We start from the raw sequence: 21,433 nt of genomic DNA, 5'->3' as shown, positions 1-21,433 counted from the left end.
TCTTCACCAAAACTATGAATTTACACTATGTTATCTCCATTTTTACCCATGTAGAACCTAGGTCCTAACTAGTACATTATTCTAATTTAAATACATGAAGACTCTTTATAAATGATTGGTAGCATTTCCAGATTATACAAGTCTTAAAAGCTTGTATGATCTTAGTTAGTAACTTGCATGTTTCTTCCCATCACTGATGCTTGATTGGGAGTAATTCATAAGCCATAACTAGGATCATACTATAAAAATGTTTGAAACCTTTTCCTCATTTAATATATTGAAATCTCTTTAAATAGATAAAGATTTCAAAGTGTCAACAGCGGCTGCGATTAAGGAAAATTGCACTTTCTCATTTTGCTTTAATTTTTTACAATGACTATATGTTACTGAGAACAAAAAACAAGAAAGTTACTTTCATTTTTAAAAAATAAAAAGAGATTTTGGTACTGCACAGGCCTGTGTGGCAGGACATTGACACAAATCCATTGTCACAAAAAGTCAGAAATAATCATTTGCATCTGCTTAGCACTTTATGGTTTGAAAAGCACTTTTGCATACTATATCCCTTTAATCCTCACAGTAATCCTATATGATATGATGCCCGCTTTCTGGGCAAGGAAACTGAGGCTTGCAAAGTTCATAGTATGTATGACTCAAGGGTATGTGTTCCTATAAGGTAGAACTTGAACTTGGGCATCTTGACTCCAAGTGTTTCACCTAATCCACTACCCCAAGTATCTTCCTAAAATTACCAATCCACGTGCTCCGGGTCCTAAATATTATCTGAATTCTGCTCTGTCACCTCTTCTTAAAGTTTACATTTTGAGTTTTCACTCCAGGGATCTACTATTTTGAAAAGGATATCTGTATTGTAACAGCTGCTCTCAATTGCTAGAAAGACAAAGATAACTTGTTCCTAGCTAGACCCTCTGCAGAAAGATGAAACACGTGTTGCAAGTGTGCGCATGCCACCTCCTAGAAGGTCCTCCCTCCCCTCCCTGGCTGCAGACTTCCCTGGACCCTGATTGATCGCAGAGCCCAGGTCAAGGAAGAAACTTCCAGAGAACGACAACCACACTCAGCCCTCACTGTATGTTTCCCACGTGCCAAGCTTCTGCCACTCTCCTTTTTATTAAGTCCCAACAATAATAGTGTACCCATTTTCAGATACAGAAACTGAGATCTAGAGAGGTTAAGTCACTAGCCCCTGGTGTCAGTCGGTAAGGGATGGAATGGAAATTCAGACCCAGCAATCTGTCCTACTGCCATGGGCTTCCAATGGAAAAGAAGGAACCAGGAATCCTGTTTTGGTTTTTTAAAGTACAACACACACACACACACACACACACACACACACACACACACACACCTGTGTGGGCATACAGGAAGGAAACAGATAAACTGAATAGCAAATGCTTAGAGAAAGAGGCAGTTGGGGATTGGGAAGCAGGTAGTAAATAGGTGAGAAAGGAGACTCTTTATCCAGTTTTGATCATTTTAATTTTTTGTAAAGTTTGTTAGGTTTTTTAAAATTGTGGTAAAACAACTATAAAATTTACCATCTTAATCATTCTTAAATGTACACCTCAGTGGTATTAAGTGCGTTCACGGTGTTGTGCAACCATCACCACTATCTTTCTCTAGAACTTTTCTCATCTGGCAAAACCGAAACTCTGCACCCATTAAACAGTAACTCCCCATTTCCCACTCCCCCTGCCCGTCAACCATCACTCGACTTTCTCTTATATAAATTTGATTGTTCTCAGTATCTCATGTAAGTGGAATCGTACAGTATTTGTCCTTTTGTGACTGACTTCTTTCACTTAGCATAATGTCCTCAAGGTTCAGCCATGTTGTAGCATTTGCTGGAGTTTCCTTCCTTTCTTAAAGCTGAAAAATATTCCGCTGTATGTAGAGATCACATTTTGCTTATCCATCTGTGGACACTTGAGTTGCTGTGGACACTTGGGTTGTGGACACTTGGGTTGCTTCCACACCTGAGCTATTGTGAATAGCGCTGCTGTGAACATTTGTGTGCAAATATCCCTGCTTTCAAGTTCTTTGGGGTATGTACCAAAAAGTGGAATTGCTGGATCATATGGTGATGTTTATTAGTTTTGTAACTTAGAACACAAAAGCTTTTTTAAGTGAATACTCACATAGATTAGAAAAATGTTTAATAATGAGACATGGGAGACAATGGTGAAAATGACGTGCTTCAGGATCAGTGGGGTTGTCGTGGGCACCAGGAACACCTGTCGGGCTGTGCCATTCCTGAGGGCACGGTCAGTTTGGCAGCCTAATCCTCCATCCCAGCCCGTGCCCAGCACCATACCTGTCTTCTTGTAAGTGGTCAGTATAGATGCTCTAAATCCCATTGCCCTCGAGAGATGACTTCACCGGAGCATCTGGGCAAGTGGCAGATCTCGAAGGAAACAAAAGGACTGCTTGGAAAAGGTGCCCCCGTGACAGTGGAGGACAGGACTTCGCCACCTGCTTCCTCACTGTGTGACCTTGGGTGCTTAACTTCTTGAGCCTCAGTCTCCTCAGTTTACCTGAAGACATTACACACCTTGAATCATCACAGGATTATCATGAAAATTCACCATTCATTTATTCATCCATTCAACAAATATCACATGCCTCCTGGCCCAGGGCTAGATCAAATTTGAAATAGGGACATTTCATTCAACAAACAATGCTTGAGTTTTCCTCCTGAATAATTTTGTATAGTATTTTTGTATTCTTTTGTTTTATATTCTCTAATTAGTTCTACACTGAAACACCCTAGTCTCATTCCTTTTTGTTTTCTAAATTTTTATTGTGGTAAAGCATACATAACTTAAAATTTACAATCTTAATCATTTTTTTAGTTGTTATAAAATATATGCCAGATTCCCTGTGTTATACAAGATTCTTATTATTAATTTATACCTAATAGTTTGTTCCTCAATCCCCTACCCATTTAGTGCCCCTCCCCCCTTCCCTCTCTCCACTGGTAACCACTAGTTTGTTCTCTGTATCAGTGAATCTGCTTCTTTTTTGTTACATTCACTAGTTTGTTGTTGTATGTTTTAGATCTGTTCCTTTGTTTTTAAAGCAAGTCTCTAAAAAGAAAAAAAAAAGTGCTCAGGTTTCTCTAAGAGCTGCAAACATGGCTTTCTTCCAACGTCTCTATAACCCAGAAGATTGTCTCCCATGACTTACAGGAGAGAACACGTGGGTCAGGAACTTCTGGGAAACTGTGGGTCCCTCTGCTCTCTGAAGAGCTTGCCGGCGTTTCTAATCCATAATGGTCACCTCCAGCTGCAAGGAGAGGTTAATGAGCTGTGCGGGACAGTGATGGGAAACGGTCAGCCTCTACATCACTCCTGACACCACTGCTAAGCGAGGGCCACGGAGGGGAACTAGCCATAGGGTGAGAGAGGTGGACCAGAAAACAATATCCACTTCATTAGCCGGTGATTCTGAATGCGTGGAAAGAGGCCAAGGTCCAGCCTACAGACTGTGACGGAACGCTCTTACAACGCTGTGAGGTCTGGGCAAAGGCCGGCAGGGGGAATGCACACTGCCTCAGTTCAGGGGAGTCTTGGGGACATTTCCCCTTACTCTTTGCCTCTCTCTCTCTCTGTCCCTTTCTCTCTTTCTCTCTCTCTCACCCTTTCTCCCTTCCTATCTTTCATCTCTTTTTCCTTCCTTCTTTCCTTCCCTTTTATCTTTCTTCCTTTCCTTTTAAAATTTTATTAATCTTATCTCTTTTTCTCATTATTCCCCTTTTCTTTTCTTCCTTTTCTCCTTTCTCTCATCCTACACCTCCAATCAATTTCCCCTTTTTTTCCAAATCTTAATTCTGGAGAGGCAGATATCTGCTGACCTGTAGCCAGTTTCCTGCTTATCAAAAAATAAAATAAGATGGACTACTTTCATACATTAGAGCAGGGGTCCCAAAGGGGAGTGTGCAAGGTGATATATTGTGGGTACAGGATGAAAATACTGGATCTGACTTTTACATTTATGTTAACTCCATGGCCTTTTAATTTTCGTCTTTGGTTTATTTATTTTATTTATTTTCGTCTTTGGTTTATAATGAGCATGAAATATCGGTACAGTAGCACATGTGGTAAGTTAGTTACTTAATAGAAATAATGGTATTGAGGGGCTCAAACTTCTTTCCTTTTTAACTGAGAGGAGAAATCGGGGAAAACATTTACAGATTACAGTTTTAAAGAAAAGACCCTTAAAATTTAATAATACCTGGTTCAGTGCATCCCTATGTACAGTCAGTGCCTTGACTACACTCAGAGGGGGGCTTCCAGGCACACACAGGGCCTGAGCTGTGAGGAGGGCTGAGGCTTGACATCCCGAGAAGTAGCTGTCACCAGACCACATGGAGTCTGAGTCTCAGCCCTATGTCACTGATTTGGAAAGTCTTCCCTGGGAAGACCCCTCACTTACAACTGTCCCCCCGACTCCCTTTCACCTTCCCCGCCCTATGATTTTTCTCCATGGCACACTGTCACCCGACATACGATATACTCCCTCCTTCATTGGTTTGGTTGTCCGTCCCCAGCCCTCGCTGCAGTGAAAGGTCTGCGAAGACAGGGCCTTCGTCTGTTTTGTTTGCTGCTGTATCTCCAGTATCGAGAATCATGCCTGACACAGATAGGTACTCAATGAGCCAAGAAACCAAGGGCTGAAAATGACTGAGTTAGACCAAACATGGCTTAAGGGGATTCCTTGGAAATGGGGTCACTGGATCTTCTCTTTTTTCTTTTTTTGAAAAACGGCATTTTATTATTTTTTTAATATTTATTTATTTACTTGGCTGCTTTGGGTCTTAGTTGCCACACACAGGATCTTCGTTGCCGCATGTGGGATGTGTAGTTGCGGCATGTGGGATCTAGTTCCCCGACCAGGGATCAAACCCAGGCCCCCTGCATTGGGAGCACAGAGTCTTATCCACTGGACCACCAGGGAAGTCCCTGGATCTTCTCTTTTTTATCCTTTGCCTTCCAAAGGCTAATTTCATAGCCACCGTGATGCTTAATTATGCTGAGTTAAAACACCCTCTGACTCCCTGGCCTGACTGAACTTCTTGATGGTAGGAATTGTATCTTTAACATCTGTAAATCCCAAGCATGTCACATATGGTAAATGCTTAATAAATGTTTGTTGAATGAATGAATAAGTGAGTGTCTTCTGGGCCTTGGACATGCAGAAAGGTGGAGGGAGCACCGAGCACGTGGAGTTACTAAGCAAGCACTTACAGAGTGCCTGTGGCCTGCTGTGTACTGTTCTAAGCACCACTGAGCAAAACAGAAAATGTGGAAAGTTTATTTCCTGTGCTGTAGAGATTTACAATCCACTTAGGGGAGAGAAAACATACAATCACATAATAATTTAGAATAGCTATAAGTGGATTCGTGCTTCCAACAGACACAAAATAATAGGTTAAAATGTGATCAGGTAGGTTTGTAGGCCCTGCCGGCCGGTCCCGCCCGTGAGTATTGAGGACCTACTCTGTGCCGACGCTGCATTTGGTCCTGGAAACACAAAGATTAGTGAACACGCAGCCCTGCTTTGGAGGGGCTTCTGGTCTAGACAGATGGTGAGGTCATTTCAACAACACGGGCAAAGAGCTGGGGCAGAGATGAGCACAGAGGATGCTGGGAGCAGAAAGGAAGAACAAATAGCCTGGGTTTCTCAAGCTCGGCCCTACTGACACTTTGGACCAGATCTTCCTCTGTTCTCTGGGGAATGTCCTGTGCATTGTAGGACATTTAGCAGCATCCCTGGCCTCTACCCACTGGATGCCGTAACCACCCCCAGCCATGACGATACATAGTGTCTCCAGACGTTAGGAGCAACTACATAAGTTGTGAGGCCCAGTGTAAAATGAAAATGTGAGGCTCCCTTATTCAAAAAACAGGAAAAAAAGTGTCATTAAAGATCTAAAATACAAAGATTTTTTATTTCTTTTGTGGTCTATCCTCCCTCTCTTGTTTTCTCTCCCTCTCTCTCTCTTCCTCTCCCTGTTTTTAAATTTTCTATTTAATGCCGCATTCCCTGGGGAATGGAGATACTAACAGGGTTAGTGTCTGGGGACCCCGCCCTGTGATTCAGTACACACATGGGCACCCAGCCCACCAGCTGCCAGTTTCCCCCTTGACCAGCCACTGGACCAATGCATTGTGCCCCAGCTGAGGGCATGGAAGTCAGGTCAGGCATCTCCCCTTCCCAGGGCTGCTGCTCCAGCCCACGGCAGACAGACACTTCCAGCTTGGATCAGGGATGGCCACCGTCATGTCCCTGAGATGCCATGGGACTCCAGCACCCTATCCCAAGCTCCCTGTGCCCACACCAGACCCCTTAAGTGTGCAGAGGGCAGCAGTGGTGGCTGGATGGGAGTTAGGGAGAAACAGGCCTGGTGGGGCGAGGAGCTGGAGCCCCAAACCCACCCCAGAAAGTCAAGGAGGCACTGGGAGGCGGGGCCTCTTGAGCTGAGGGGCCAAGCCCCCAACACATGCTCCATTTTCCCATCAGGCTGCCCTGATGAACAAAAGTGCAAAAATAAAATTATTAAGAATTCAAGATGGCAACTACAGAGCATTAAACTTCAAGCGCACCCATGAAGCTAGTCCTGCCAGTCATTGGCAAGTCTCCCCAAGGGGCCAAACCACCCTCAGCTGAGAACCTCTGAGCTCAACCTGGGGTTGGGTGGGGCCTTCCTAAGGGAAGTTGAACCCTCAGCTGATCCCAGAAGGTCACAGGGGAAAATAATTATTAGAAGGGACAGAAGTAATCAGGAAAGAGTCCTGTAGCTCATGAATTTTAAACCAAGTTTTCAGGGAAGTTTGTAGAATCTGGTTTGGCCGGAAGGCACCCTTCCAGGTGGAGGAAACGGCAGGTGAGAAGGTACAGAAGTGGAAATTAACAAGGTACTGGCAGGGTAGGGGGGTTGAGGATGGGGGTGTCTCAATCTTACTCTGATTATTTCTGAACTTTCCCTTTGCTCCACTGTGGGTTCTGGTAAGATGCTGGACTTCTTGGCCTCCTCCTGTGTGCTGTGCGGTGCCTGGCCCCTCCTGAGGCCCTGGTGGATGGATGCTTGGGTGGATGCACCATTAGCATCTTTGAAGAGGCTCCTTCTATGGCAACCCTCCTCGGTGCCCTGGTTTCTATCCCCTCTGCTCCTGCCCCACTACAGACCATCACTCACCTGCCTGGAGAAGGGCAAAGGCTCCCTGAAGGGAATCCATCAGGGAACACACAGGGCAGCGTTCTCCCTAGGTGTGTCATTTTGGACGATAATAATCATCACAGCTAAGAATTATTGAGAGCTATTGACAGCTACTCCTTTTCTAAGCACTTTACATGTATTGACTCATTTACTCTTTACAACTCCCCCGTTGGGTAGATGTCATCTCTATCCCCATTTTAAAGATGGGAACACTGAGGCACAGGGAGGTTTAGGAATTTGCCCGTGGGCACACAGTTTGTGAGTTGTGAACTCAAAATCTGAATCCTGGCACTCTGGCTCCAGAGCCTCACATTTAATTACTTCACTCAATTAATTGTCTTATCTGTAAAATGGAGGTAATGAGAGTAACCGCAGATAATTGTGATGATTATACGGTACAACAGTGGAAATCGTTTAGCACAGTGAGGTAGGCACTTAATAAATAGCAGTACTACTGTTGTTGTTATAAGCATTCTAAACAAGAAATTATCAATAAATAACGGCACACACACACACACACACCTACCTTTGAAAACTTTCCAAGACTCCTCATTGCCTAAGGAGAGAAGTTCAGAGTCCCAGGCCTGGCATCCAATGTTTGCTCAGGATCAGCCCTGAGCTAACTTCCCAGCATCATCAAGAGCAAGATCCCTCCATGGTCCAGACAGCTCAGCTTGCCCTCTGCCCCCATCACCTCCTCACCTACTTTCATGCCTCCAACCCTCTGCTCAATGCTTTTTTTCTGCCTGAAATGTTCTCTGAGTTCTTGTTGTCAAAATCCTACTTACCCTTCAAGGCATCTGAGCCCCCATAGAACTTGGCTGGTTCCGCTGCTATTATTAGCACATGCTTCTAATTATTTATTGTGCCAGGCGATTTACATATATTATCTTTCCTGCCAAATTCTACACTGTTTTCCTTTTTACCACTGAAGAAATTGACGTTCAGAGTGGGAGCTTGCCCAAGGTCACATCTAGGAAGCAGCAGGGACAGGTTGCAAACCCAGGTCATCCTGACTCCAAGTCCCACGCTGAGCCCCCCGTCATTTCCGCCTCTCACCAGGTACAGAAAATGTTGGAAGCCAGACAGCACTAAATCTCAATGTAAATCTTGAGCTTTCTGAGCGTAAATTAAGAAAACTAAAAGTAGAATAATAGTACTGTCTCATGGGGCTGTTATGAATAAATGAGATGCTTTATGTGAAGCAATCAGCACCGCGCTTATTGTAAAGGCTGCTCCATCCTGTGTAGCAATAGAAGTGAGTGTATATGTGTCTATCTCTCCCCCTCCAAAACCAACTCCTTCAGAGCAGGAGTTAAATCACATTCATCCCAGCAGTGCTAGACACCTACCGCAGTGCCTAGCACCCAGTAGGTGCTCAGTAAATGTTTGCTGCTTTGTCTCAGCAGCCCTGCACGCTCTTCACCCCCAGGGCTGGGAGCAGGGTCTGTGTCTAGTCACCAGAGCATTAAAGAAGACCTTGGTCCTCCCTTACCTGAGGCCCAGGGGCCACTCTCACGCCCAAGTGCCTGTCACAGACAGCACTCCTGACCAGACAGCACTAAGCAGAGCAGGGGCGGGTCCACCATGAGAGGAGAGGAGATGCAGGTGGGGAGGCACAGGGTGACACCAAGTGGGCAATGGTTCCTAACTCGTGGAGTGGACCCAATTTCTTTCCTGGCATCTTTCAGGCTATCCATTGCTTGAGCATGACCTTGGGACTAGAATTGGGGTATCTTATTTTGTCTAATTCTTAGATATTGTATCTGTTCCTGGGCTGTGCCTTGTGCTAATCTTGTTATTGTACAAACACAATATTGTAGAGAGGACAGTGGAGTACAACTTCAGAAGACTTGGGTCAGTAGAGGGTGGTTCTGGGGCTTCCCTGGTGGCGCAGTGGTTAAGAATCCGCCTGCCAATGCAGGGGACACGGGTTCGACCCCTGGTCCGGGAAGATCCCACATGCCACAGAGCAACTCAGCCCGGGCGCCACAACTACTGAGCCTGTGCTCTAGAGCCCGCGAGCCACAACTGCTGAAGCCCACGTGCCACAACTACTGAAGCCCACGTGCCGCAACTACTGAAGCCCACGCACCTAGAGACCGTGCTCTGCAACAAGAGAAGGCACCACAATGAGAAGCCTGCGCACCACAATGAAGAGTAGCCCCCGCTCATGGCAACTGGAGAAAGCCTGTACGCAGCAACGAAGACCCAACGCAGCCAAAAATAAAATTAAATAAATAAATAAGTTTATTTTTTTAAAAAATAGAGGGTGGTTCTGGAATCTTCAGTGGGTCCTTTTTCCTTTCTGAATCTCAGTTTCCTCGTCTGTGAAATGTGAATACTAATGCCTGCCTTGCCTTCTTTGCAAGATTATTCTGAGGATCAAACGAGGAGGAAGCTCTTTGCACATGATAAAATGCTGTGCAAATGTTATAGCTTTTTACGTGGTTGGTATGTCCTCAGACAGGAAAGAAGACTTTGATCTCTCTCTCTCTCACACACACACACACACACACACACACACACACACACACACACACACACACACACAGAGACACACGCACACAATCACGAGATTTCTCTGCACTGAGACTGTTCAGGGTGCTTCTATATGCTCCCCCCTCTGTTTGGGTTTGGAAGATGCAAAAGAGCCAGAAGGAAGGCACTTAATATGGAATTAGGGGGTCCCCAGTTCAAGGCCAAGGTCCGCTCCTTAACTGTTTGTGGGTCCTTGGGCCAATCCTTACGCTTTTAGAGCCTCTATTTCGTCATCGTTAACGCGGGGCTGACGCTGCCCAGCTCACAGGTTTGTGGGAGGTATACAGGGGAGAGTATAGGAAAGACACCTCGCTAACACTTCTTTGAATGTTAATCCGAAAGCAGAGCCCAGGAAATCTTAGTAAAGAATGTGGCTTTTCTTTCTTTTCTGAACACTAGCCTGGCCCGTATTGTTGATTCAATAAACACTTATGGAGCCCCTGGTGTATGCTGGGCCCCTGCCAATCTCACTTTTCATGTGTGTAGTAGTAGAAGGGCTAGATTATTGCTCCAGAGTGAAGGCTGTCTGTGCCAGGTGTAGTATTTATTAGTTTAATATCATACTAGGTCTCTCATTTTTAATTTAATCTTTTACAAGCTCCTGGGAACACCCTATTTCTAAAACTGAACCGGCAGAAGGAGGTGGGTTGTTGAATCAAAATGAGAGAAATCTCCTCTACCCTTAGGAGTTTTCCTGGCAAAGATCATCTGATAGCAGCTTGTTTGGGAAATAAAAGCGCAGAGCTGGAAGGGATTTCTAGAAAGGAAGTTGAGGGCTGGGGTGGTAGTACTTGAGATCTTCCTGTATCCATTTGTCACAAGCTTGTAGCTGTCCCTGAAGGGCTTCACAGGTAGTACACACCCAGTGGTGTTTGTCAGTGAACTTACACCAGAAGTCTTGCCTTTAGGAGGAGGGAAGGAAGGGAGGCGGGAGGGAGCCCGTGAGCCGTGTGCTATGATTGAGAAAGCACTTGATTTGAAACCAAGTCCAGCTTGTGCCAGCCCCCCTACAAGGTGTTTTGCTGTGTTATCTAATTTAATCCTTCCAATAACCCTAGGAGATAGAAATTCCATTATTATTGACGCATGGTGATAATATAAAGACTCAAGTTAAGTAACTTACCCAAAGCCACACCCACAAACAACTGCTCTATTTGACTCCAAAGCCAGGATCTCCCCAGTGCCCTGTGCTAATATTGATATCTCTCAGGAAAGTCATTTCTCCTCCCTGAATCTGCTTCTTCATCCCAACAATGAAGAAGTGAAGTGAGATGCCTCTCAGGTCTCTTTCAGATATATGGATCTCTACCTACACTGGTGCTTTATCCAAGGATTGACAAACGGTGGCCCACAGGCCAAATCCAGCCACCCAGCTGTTTTTAAAAATGGTTTTCTTGGCACACAGCCATACGAATCATTTACGTATTGTCTGTGAGAGCAGAGTTGAGTAGTTGTGACAGAGTATAAGCCCACAAAGCCTAAAATACTATCTAGCCCTTCATGAAAAAAGTTTGCCCACCCCTGGAATATGCTAGTCTGTAAGTTTCAATAGTGATAAACTACACATGGAGAATGGGAAAGAATGTACAGGGCCACACATCACCTGTAAACAGAGGGGGCAGTAAGGAGGTGGCTGCCAATGTCTACACTTGACACTTTGGAATTGCTTATTTACTTTTTACTAAGTTATCATTTACAGCAACATGCACACATCCTAAATATGTAGCCTGATGATGTATCCACCATTCTGATCAAGATACAGAACTTTTTCAGCACCCCAGAAAGCTCCCTCATTACCCATCCCTGTGAATACATCCTCCAATAACCTCAAATTTACCCTCTATCACGATGGATTAGTTTTTCCTGCTTTTTAACTTCATATAAATGGAATCACACAGTGTATACCCTTTTGTGTCTGGGAAAGGTATTTAAACTACAGCTTCATTGCTGACAACTTGGAAAATTGAGAAGTATAAATAAGGACACAAAAATCACCCTTAGGGCTTCCCTGGTGGCGCAGTGGTTGAGAGTCCGCCTGCCGATGCAGGGGACACGGGTTCGTGCCCTGGTCCGGGAGTATCCCACATGCCACGGAGCGGCTGGGTCCTTGAGCCATGGCTGCTGAGCCTGCGCGTCCGGAGCCTGTGCTCCGCAACGGGACAGGCCACAACAGTGAGAGGGGCCCGCGTACCACACAAACACACAAAAATCACCCTTAATGGCATCATGCAGGGATGATCACTTTTTCATTTATTCAACAAGGGTTTCACTGAGCATCTTTTATGGATCAGGCACCTCTCTGGGCATTGAGGAGTAAGGCATGAGATGGTCCCTGCCTTCTTGGAGCTTACTGTCTGTGGTGTCTTTTCTCACAGGCTAGTCAACAGTCCCATGTCTGGCACTACCCAGAGTTCTGGCCTGAGCTCATGGATCATCAGCCCAAAGGCCTGGAAATGGACACCCTGGTAATTCCGGAATTTCAAATCATAGAAAAGTTAGGGAACTTAAATGGTCATCCAGACCAACTGGCCATTTTTCAAAAGCAGAATCAGAAAAGGTACTCAGCCAAGCCTTTGGAGGTGAAGAGTTATCCCGAAAAGAGTGTTGTATCCAGAGCTGGAAACTCAGGCTCTAACACCACAGTCTAAAATGTTCTCTAGGCTGCAACACTGCTCTCTAACAGTAAGGCTCCCAGCCTCCTTCAGACTAGGATAGGGCAGTATTCATGTTTTACTCTAGAGACGATTTCATTTTGAGGCCTTCTAGAGACTCTCCCAAATCAATGTGAAAGCCATGGAGAGTAGAGCAGCAGAGAACAGAGGTGACCAGGCTCTCCCTGCTGTAAGCAAATCAGGGTAAGCCTGGAAAGTAGGGGGAAGATTGTGTGCATAAGAGCAGGAAAGAAATATCCTTTATGCCGTGAAGTTACAGGAGAGACTGAGTCCATGGCAATCACACTTGCCATCCTGTGAAACTTCCAAGATGGTGCCCAGAAAACCTTTATACAGTAATGAGCCATCTGGATTTTAAATTATCTTGGATCAGGGACTACATTTCCCATAGAAAATCTTGGGATTTGAGCAGCGAATTCATTGTTTGAGTAGAAGAACCTAACGCGGTCTCTTCGAATTCAGTAACTCTTAAAAGAACAAGCTGGGAATAAAAGAGACCAAAGAGATCGGCCGCCTCTCTTCTTGGCGTGTTTTCATGATGTGCTGCCTCTTTCTAAACATGTGATATCCAGGAACCTGCAGCTACGAACTCATTTAATCTCCACAAAAACACAGTAGAGCATTATCATTATTTTCCACCTAAGGAAACTGAGGCTCAGAAAGATTATATAGTGTGCCCAAGTGGCACAGCTGGCTAAGCAGATTGGAGAACCCAAATTTAGGTCTGTTTGACTCCAACATCTGCTGTCTATTCTCTGCCGTGGAATCACAGCAGAATTCCCCCTTTTAACTTCCCATCTCCCAAAGCAGTGAAACTGGAGCCCTTCCTCTTTCATCCTAAAGCCCTGCTCAAGAGTCCTGAGCCCCAATCTCAACCCTTCCATTAACTTATTACAGTAGCTCCAAGCCACCTCCTTAAAATGTCCTATGTCTTCTTTTCCCATTTCTTTAAAATGGGGCTACTATATCAGCCCGTCACTACTTTATCCTGTGTGAAGCATAAACAAGGGTTTTTCAGCTGTACTCTGGCTTCCTCTGTTTAGGGGAAGCTTAACCAAAGGGTTTATTGCGATAGCTCATTTGGTTAGCATTTGTGACCCACATCCTTAAAAAGAGAAGTGGGATACTTACACTTTTCTTTTTAAATTTCCATATGAAGGGGTAGATACTGGATCTGCTCACAGATCCATAGTTGCAGTTACTTGGTTGGTGAGCACCCATATTGCATCAGGTGGTATATACAAGGTAGATCTGGACAGGAGGGTTACAGGAAGTTGCTGGATATTAATAGCCAGATTATCTGGACATGCATAGGAAGTTTCCCTGTACTCTGTGCAACTTCCTGTACATTCCCATAGTTGGCCTGGGGTAGGGGGGAGAATGGGTTTTCTGACACCTGAATTTTGAGAGGTAAGGAAGCTTGAGAGTCGGACGGGGCACACAGCAGTTGGAACTACAAATCAAAGCTTTGTTGTTAAAAGGGAAGTGATGGCTGGTTTTTTAATGGGTTTTCCAGCTAAACACAGAAACTGATCTTCATTACAGTTGACTGCTTCTATCCTGATAGTCAGTGAGAGACAGAGAAAAAGCGATTGTTCTCCAGGGACATTTACTCTGAACACTTCATTATCCCTGTTGAGGGGAGCTGGGTTGGCAGAAAATGTTCTCCCATTGGGCTGAATTGTGAGGGGCAAGGATCTGCCGTATGTCACAACAAACTAGAAGACAATAAGGTGAAATGAAGAGCCCTTGTTTCTATGAACTTATTACCCCTTTCTCCGGGAAAGACACTGAGACGGTGTAAAGGTCCCCCAGAGCTCTGTGCATACAACCACCCCTTTCTCATGGGTGGCCCAGGCGAGCGGAGCAGTCCCCGTATTTAAGAGGCAGCCTAGCTCCTTAGCAGCCTGACATCTGGAGTTTCAGCCCTCACACACCTGGGAGATTTGATCCGGAAACAAGCAGACAGGGCTGCAGACCCTCCCCACCCCAACCCACGCTGAAATTACCCCTTCCTCCTAATTGTCCTTTAAAGGTGGGAAGGGAGGAGAATTTGCTTAGAAGCTCCTTTGCAAATTCCCTGCTCATTCTGAATCTCCCGGTCCCTCCAGCCCCAGCACTGGATCTGCCTGATTCTGAGAATCCTAAACCTTCAGAGGGGCTAGATTTTACTACTGGAAACTGGCTTCCTACCTTCCCGGAAGGAAAAGCATGAACACTATTGTTAGGCCACAGGGTCTCACAGGTGGTCTCGTTCATTGTGTACAATGCCCCATGCCCTGCACTTTAGGTTTCAATACTGCACAGATGATGAACCTGAGGCCTAGAGAGGGGAAGGGGTTGTTCTCTGCCCCAGGAACCATGGGACTGTGAGCGATGGATCCTAAAAAGCCCCTGTTCTTCTGCAGGTCCAGTCCAGCCTGTAGGTCTGGGTGCGACTCCTGCATCCTTCCTTCCCCTGGGCGCCTCAGGGAGAGGCAGGTGAAACTCCAATAGTGCTGAAAGGTTCCCGGCTTCCTTCCTGGGCCAGGCCGGCGTGGAAAAATACTTCTTTCCCCCCGCGGCTTAGTCCGCGCCTTCCCAACTTGGCGTGGGAGACGCCTGACAGGGCCACCTTGACCTCGCCTCTGCAGAACACCGCCCCTGGCCCCGGGAACCGCTGTGTCCTGGAGCTGCGAATAAACCAGAAATCAGTGGGCCCAGAGAACGTGCAGCTCCAACTGTTCATCCAGCTGCAGGCCAAGCCTTGCTTTCACTGCCAGAAAGGAGGCCCAGCAATCCTAGTTTTGCCCCGAAAGCGGAGGCGCTTTGATAGTCCTGGTTTAAACCGGGGAACCCAGTGGCCCAGGCGTCCAGCTTTCCGCGGCTCGGCCAGGCTGGGTGCTGGTGCAGCCCCGCTGCTGGGGGAGCTCAACTTTGGCTACTCCCTCTGGTCATAAATTAGTCGGTGCCTCCTCCCAAGTGTTCTCCGGACCTCCTTCCCGCTGGCCTACGCTCTCGGGCCGGCAGTTGTGCAAATCCAAACTGCTAGACCCAGCTGGTGAGGGCCTGGGGTCCGCAGAGCGGTAACTCAGGTAGAAGTAAATGGGACCACCGCCCCCGCAATCCACACTCACCCCACCTAATACGCCCCATTTCCCCCAGGTCTCCGCGTCCATTCCCCTGCGGTCAGTTTATCCTCCGCCCGCCTGGCTCTCCCGGCCCATCGCCTGCGTCGGTTGGGACGCGTCGGAGGGTCTCTGCTCTTCGCATCCTCCTCCATCTCCTTCTTCCAAGAGCGCCCCAGCTTCCTCCAGCTCTCACCTGAACCCCTGAAGCGCAGTTTCTTCTTCTCTCCGGACTAAAGCCGGACCCGCAGCCGGTGGAAAAGTCCCGGAGCCTTCCACACTAGGCTGCAAGCTACTTGTTTAACAAGTCCAAAGGTCAGCTAAAGTTTGGCTGATAAACAGAACAAGGACAAGAATCTCTTCGGCCCCCTGGCGTGAGTACAATGGACCCTGGCAGCCCCGCTCCCGGCCCGGGTCTCTTGCTCTCCCCGTCTGCCCCTCACGCTCTCCCTCTCTCGGTTTTCCCCCCTCCCCACGACCATTTGCATCGGGCCGAAAGCCGGGCCCTCCCCACTAATTTGCATATCTTATATGGCCTAATGGTGGCGATCATGGCAAGTTAGAAGTTTTCTGACTCCTCTCGGAGGAGACTCCGGACCCTCTCACCCCCTCACCCCCTCACCCCCTTCTTTTTCTGTCCTTGGAAAATGGTGTCCAAGCTCACGTCGCTCCAGCAAGAACTCCTGAGCGCCCTGCTGAGCTCCGGGGTCACCAAGGAGGTGCTGGTCCAGGCCTTGGAGGAGTTGCTGCCATCCCCGAGTTTCGGGGTGAAGCTGGAGACGCTGCCCCTGTCCCCTGGGAGCGGGGCCGAGCCGGACACCAAGCCGGTCTTCCATACTCTCACGAACGGCCACGCCAAGGGCCGTCTGTCCGGGGACGAGGGCTCCGAGGACGGGGACGACTATGACACCCCTCCCATCCTCAAGGAGCTGCAAGCCCTCAACACCGAGGAGGCGGCGGAGCAGCGGGCGGAGGTGGACCGGATGCTCAGGTAGGCGCGGACCGAGGTGCGGAGTGTGCGCCCGAGCCCCTTGAGCCCCCGGCCTTGTGCCTGAGCGACACTGCGCGCGACCGCTCTTGCCAAGCCTGGTTCCCACCAGAGAAGTCCCCCGGGGGGCGCTCCGCTTCTCTCCCAACACCTGGAACCCTCCAAGTCCCTCAACTGGACAGCCCGAGCCCCGAGGCTTCAGGAACGCCTGCCCAGGCCAGCGCCCGGGACCCGCGGGGCCCTCCCGGCCGGGCTGGGGCTCGGCCTGGGAGAACCCGAGCTGCGGGGCCCTTTGCCCGGAGGTTTGCCCACGCGGCGCAAGGTGCGAGTGGGCGCAGTGAAACCGCTGCGATTCCCAGGAGACCAGGCTCGGGCCCGCATCAGCCCCAGGCCAAGCCTTTCTCCTGAGGTACCAACTCCGCGGTCCGGGGAAACGCCGCCGGCCTGGGACACGGCGTCCTGCCGCTCTTGGCAGAGGGACAGGCGGCACCCGGGCCGGGATCTGGGGGGCGACTTATCTGGAGTGCGCTCCCATTTACAGCGCCCGTGCAAGACCCCAGGGCTATCCGAAATCCCCAAAGCCCGTTTAGATTCGCGAAAGGAAATGTTTGCACGTTGTCAGGTTAGGGTGGATCCTCAAGCGGCAAAAGAAACCACGTCACTAAGCAAGCGAGGGGAAAATGCGGCCAAGACCCCAGTTCGCAGCGGATTTGGTGGGAGAAAGGAGGGCGTTTCCGGATCTCGCCGCCGACACCCCGGCGTCCCTGGGGAATCCAAGCAGGCTGGCGGGAGGTCTATCTCCCGGCCCCGGGTCTTTTGCTAAAACTCCCCGAGCGGCCCAGGGCTTTGACAGCTGGTTACTAATTATCCAAGGAACCGAGCGGTCCCCTTAGACCGCACGTCGCTCCCGGCCACTCTGCTTTAGGACCAAGGCCCTCGCTTGGCCTCGGACCCTTCAGAGCCGCGGTCTCTAGACAGGGCCAGGACCAAAGTCGCTCCAGGGACTCGCGCAGCCTCGGTCACCCGCCCGCAGTGGCAGTTTGGGATGGGATATGACCTTGCATTTGAATTTGCTACCTGGGGACCCGGCGGCTTACTCTCTAGCAAAACAGTCAGGGGAATTTCTAGATTTTTTTTACTTCCGGAAATTATGTTGCTACAGTTCTGAGGTTTGAGGTTCTTCCCTCGCGGTTTCGCCCGTGGCGGCGGTTTCTCCCCAGCCGGGGTTAGGGTGCAGGAAGGTGAGAGGGGTCTGAAGAGGAGCGGCTGGGGCGCCAGGGCGGTCCGGAGGTTGACCCGGGCCCGGCGGACCGACCGATCTCCCGCCGCCCACCGGCGGGCCCACCCCCACCCCCGCCCCGGTACCTAGGCCCATTTGCCTGGCCGCAGGCGCCCGCCTTCCAGCTGGGATTTGGAAGGACGTGGGAAGCCCGAGGCGACCTGGGGCGCCCCTCGGCACCCAGCCCCACGCCGGTCTGGACGCGGCAGAGATGTAATATAAACTGCAGCACGTGGAGTTCGGGTGTTATTAATTTATTTCTATAAATCATCAACAGAAAGATACACAAAAAGTCGTGATTAGGTTGAACGGAGAGGCGGGTTATTCATTGGTGAAGTTGTAAACGCGGCGGCTTCGAGGGGGAAGGAAAGCAGAACGCGGACGCGGGGCAGCTCGCTGCTGCCGGAGCACACGCACCGCGCTGCTGGGCCCTCCCAGCCGAGCCCCCGCGCCGCCCGGAGACCCGGCGCCAGACCCGGGCTGCCCCAGGGCCGCCGACGCCGCAGGCCCGGCGGGCAGAGAGCCAGGCTCGGCCCGGAGCCCTGGACCTCAGCGCTCTTCGCTGAGCAGAGCCCCCGGCTCCAGGGGGCGGGGAGCGAGGCTAGGGGGCCCGAGACCCCCGCTGAGGCGGGGGGACGCAGGACAGACCCCAGGGTTTCGCTCCCTTTCCCCAGCGGTTGCTGCCTTCCCTCCCCCAACTTCGGGAGTGGTCAGACTTGATTAAAGTAATTTTTCAAGAAATCGCTAGCGGTCCCCAGGTCACTGCACAGTCGGCTGCTGACCGCCAGACGCACGCACTCCCTTTTTGGCCCACCTCGCTCCCCTAAGGCGGAAAGAAAAGAACGCGGCAAGTCACTCTGGGGAGCGCCCGGCCGCTCTTTCCATCTCCTGGAAGAGAAAGGCGAGAAAAGCAGGCCGGGGGCTGCGCGCTGCTGTGTCCCCGGCCCCAGCTCTAGGCTGGCGCGCGGTGGAAAGTTGGAAAGTTGGTTGCTCCCAAGTGTCCGGGCTTGAGGCTTCTTAAAGAAGAATCACAGCGATCTGAGACGGGGTCCAGGACCTCTCTGCTTGTGGGCGGCCGAGGCATTGTTTGGAAAGGAGCGTGCTGGGCTGGCCAGGCGGGCGCCGAGGTCGGGCGCTTGACACCTGCGTCCTGAGCACAATGCCCGGGCGCGCTTCTCCCGTTCTGTGTGTTTATCGGGGTTGGGAACCCCTGATCACGGGCTGTATTTTCAAATTTCAAAACGTAACCGACTCTCGGGGCTCTATCCGGTGAATGCATGAGAATTCTGTGGTCAGAGCTGTAAAGGTGTAACTACGCCATCTTATCCCCAACTCTGGTCCTTCAATGCGGGCTGAAAGATTTGCTATGGTTTATAAGGTTTTACTGGTTTGGTTTTTTTTTTTTTAAACCTTCCCAATTGTTAAGCTAATTCACTCTTAACAACGGAATCATTCGCTTTTAGAACATTACACAATTTCAGTTAGGTTTCTTAGACACACGAAATAAATACAAGTAAAAAAATATTAAGCAAAACTAAAAAAGTCAAAGAATCTGTCGAAGCAGCATTAACTTTTAAAATCCAAATACTTTTTCTAACTTTTGAAGCTACTGTTGGTATCCGTTGAAGGTGTTTTTCTACCCTGAAAATATCTGTGGAAATATTCACCAGAAATAAGATTTTAAATGAACTCTGATGTTTACACGGGTATGTGCAAAATGTTACATTACTTTCCTCTTACTCAAGGTGAATTCTCCATGCTTGAAACTGGGACGCGGTTCCTCATTTTTTGTTCCTGTTGTTAGTTCGTTATTTTGTATTACATGGAAGTACCTTTATAAATACTTGAGAAATATATTAAGCTATAAGTAATTAATCTTTTGTATTTCTCAAAACATGTCTATCAAAGCCTGTGTTTTCATAAATTTCATATTAAAGACTTGCTAAAATGATCACAGTTTTTCAAATGCTTACAAAAATCTCAGTTTAATTACTGGATTTTAAAAACTTCATTACACAAACGTAACTTTAGTTGACATGTTACAGATACCATTTAGAAATGAATCGGTTATTTCATTTGCAACACTGTAAATGTTGTTTTTCAGCATTGTTTTTTATTACCTCTGAAGCTACTTTTTCCCTTCACTTTTTTTCATGTTCTTTCAGGCTATTATATACATCAACATACAGTAAAGGGATGCTGGGGTTTTTTTAAGTTAAATATGTAGCTGCATTAAACAAATAGTATATGTGGATGTATTGTTTCTTGAATATTTTTGTCCTATACTGTGCACTGTTTTCTTAATTTCTGTTTTCAATTATATCTCTCACTTTTAAGTCACCTATTCAACAAGCAAGAAAAGATATTGGCAAAGTTGAAAACATTTGGAATAAATTCAAAGGCACTAATACAGTGTTCTAAAGAAGCTTTTTGCTTTACCTGTGTTTATGAGAAATGTAAGCTCTTATCCCAAGCTTAAAATTTATGAGAAAGATTAACTTCCAGACACTCTTACCCTGTCAGAGGAGAAATGTAAGAATACAGGAAAACGTGGCATTTGGAATCATTCATATCTTATTCAGAAATTGAAATTATTCTCCCTCCTTTTGGTCTTATTTGAGAGGCGGGGCTGTGAAGTTTTTTTTTTTTTTTTAACTTTACTGGCCTCACCTCAGTGCAGCGATTCTTCAGCCCCAGGGAGGAACATCATTTCTTAAAACTTTTCTGAAACTCTGAAAACTGTTTAACATTTGGCTAAGAAGTCCTCCTTGCTTCTCAGGAGGTGGACACAAAAGTTTTACTCCTGTTTTAGAAGACAAGAAACGGAGACGCCCATTCTGAAGGGAAATAATGGGGGGCAGTCCAGGTGAATTTAGAGATTCTGCCCTCTGTCATTGTCGGATCAGCCAGCCCAGCCCCAAGCTAATGGCACTTCCACTGTCCAGTGGGCCTCTTGCCGTTGTTTAAGTCTCTCACATTCCAGGAAAGTGAAGGAAAGCAAGATAAAGCAGGAACTTCTCTTTCTGCTTCCCCAGAGAGAGTGCTGGGGTGCTTTCCCATTCCTGAAGCAGGGAAATCATCTTCCTCTTTGCCCTCCTAATCTCAGATGAAAGGGATGGAGTACACTATATAGGAGCTTTCATCTCCTCTTTTGTTTAGGTTCTATTTTGGCCTCTCCCCAGGATGTAACTGGGACAGGAGGAGAAACAGGGGAAGGTCAGAGTTTTACACAGAGTTTAGGTAAAACCTCTAGAAAGAGGGTATTTCTCCCCGACCTCTTCTACCAGCATCCTTCCTAACCATCTGCTTATCTGTCTAGCGAGGACCCTTGGAGGGCTGCCAAAATGATCAAGGGCTACATGCAGCAACACAACATCCCCCAGAGGGAGGTGGTCGATGTCACCGGCCTGAACCAGTCACACCTCTCCCAGCATCTCAACAAGGGCACACCTATGAAGACCCAGAAGCGCGCCGCCCTGTACACCTGGTACGTCCGAAAGCAACGGGAGATCCTCCGACGTAAGTGCTTTCATCCTGCCTCTGCCTCAACCAGGAGTGACCTTTGCCCTAACTCTGACCCCTGTGGAATGCCTCAGTTTCCTCTTC

At 48.2% G+C, this 21,433-nt stretch overlaps 1 protein-coding gene and 1 long non-coding RNA gene across 8 annotated transcripts in view; one reads left to right on the top strand and one right to left on the bottom strand.

Annotated features, from left to right (window-relative positions):
* Positions 1-12,000: 12,000 nt before the first annotated feature.
* On the bottom strand, positions 12,001-16,154 carry LOC112408065 (uncharacterized). The gene is made up of 2 exons (XR_003004877.1): positions 15,757-16,154; positions 12,001-15,125 (listed from the first exon to the last, which is right to left on the bottom strand). It is a non-coding gene; the product is annotated as an uncharacterized LOC112408065 (long non-coding RNA).
* A 13-nt stretch (positions 16,155-16,167) lies between these two features.
* The window catches only part of HNF1B (HNF1 homeobox B), a 51,871-nt gene continuing 46,605 nt past the window's right edge, over positions 16,168-21,433 (top strand). For 5 of the 7 annotated variants that reach the window (XM_024757603.1, XM_024757600.1, XM_024757599.1 and 2 more), the window contains exons 1-2: positions 16,168-16,551; positions 21,147-21,346. In XM_024757603.1, coding sequence (XP_024613371.1) covers positions 16,208-16,551; positions 21,147-21,346 — 544 coding nt within the window. In that variant the 5' untranslated portion in view covers positions 16,168-16,207. Of the gene's footprint in view, positions 16,552-18,460; positions 18,955-18,982; positions 19,534-21,146; positions 21,347-21,433 lie in introns of those variants that run through there. The other 2 variants (XM_024757601.1, XM_024757602.1) reach the window with 2 other exon arrangements.

This window comes from Neophocaena asiaeorientalis, unplaced genomic scaffold, assembly GCF_003031525.2.
Source record: "Neophocaena asiaeorientalis asiaeorientalis breed wild unplaced genomic scaffold, Neophocaena_asiaeorientalis_V1.1 scaffold327, whole genome shotgun sequence".
Taxonomy (NCBI): domain Eukaryota; kingdom Metazoa; phylum Chordata; class Mammalia; order Artiodactyla; family Phocoenidae; genus Neophocaena; species Neophocaena asiaeorientalis.
The sequence above is the reverse complement of the archived record's forward strand: the minus strand, read 5'-3'. Positions and strand labels throughout refer to the sequence as shown.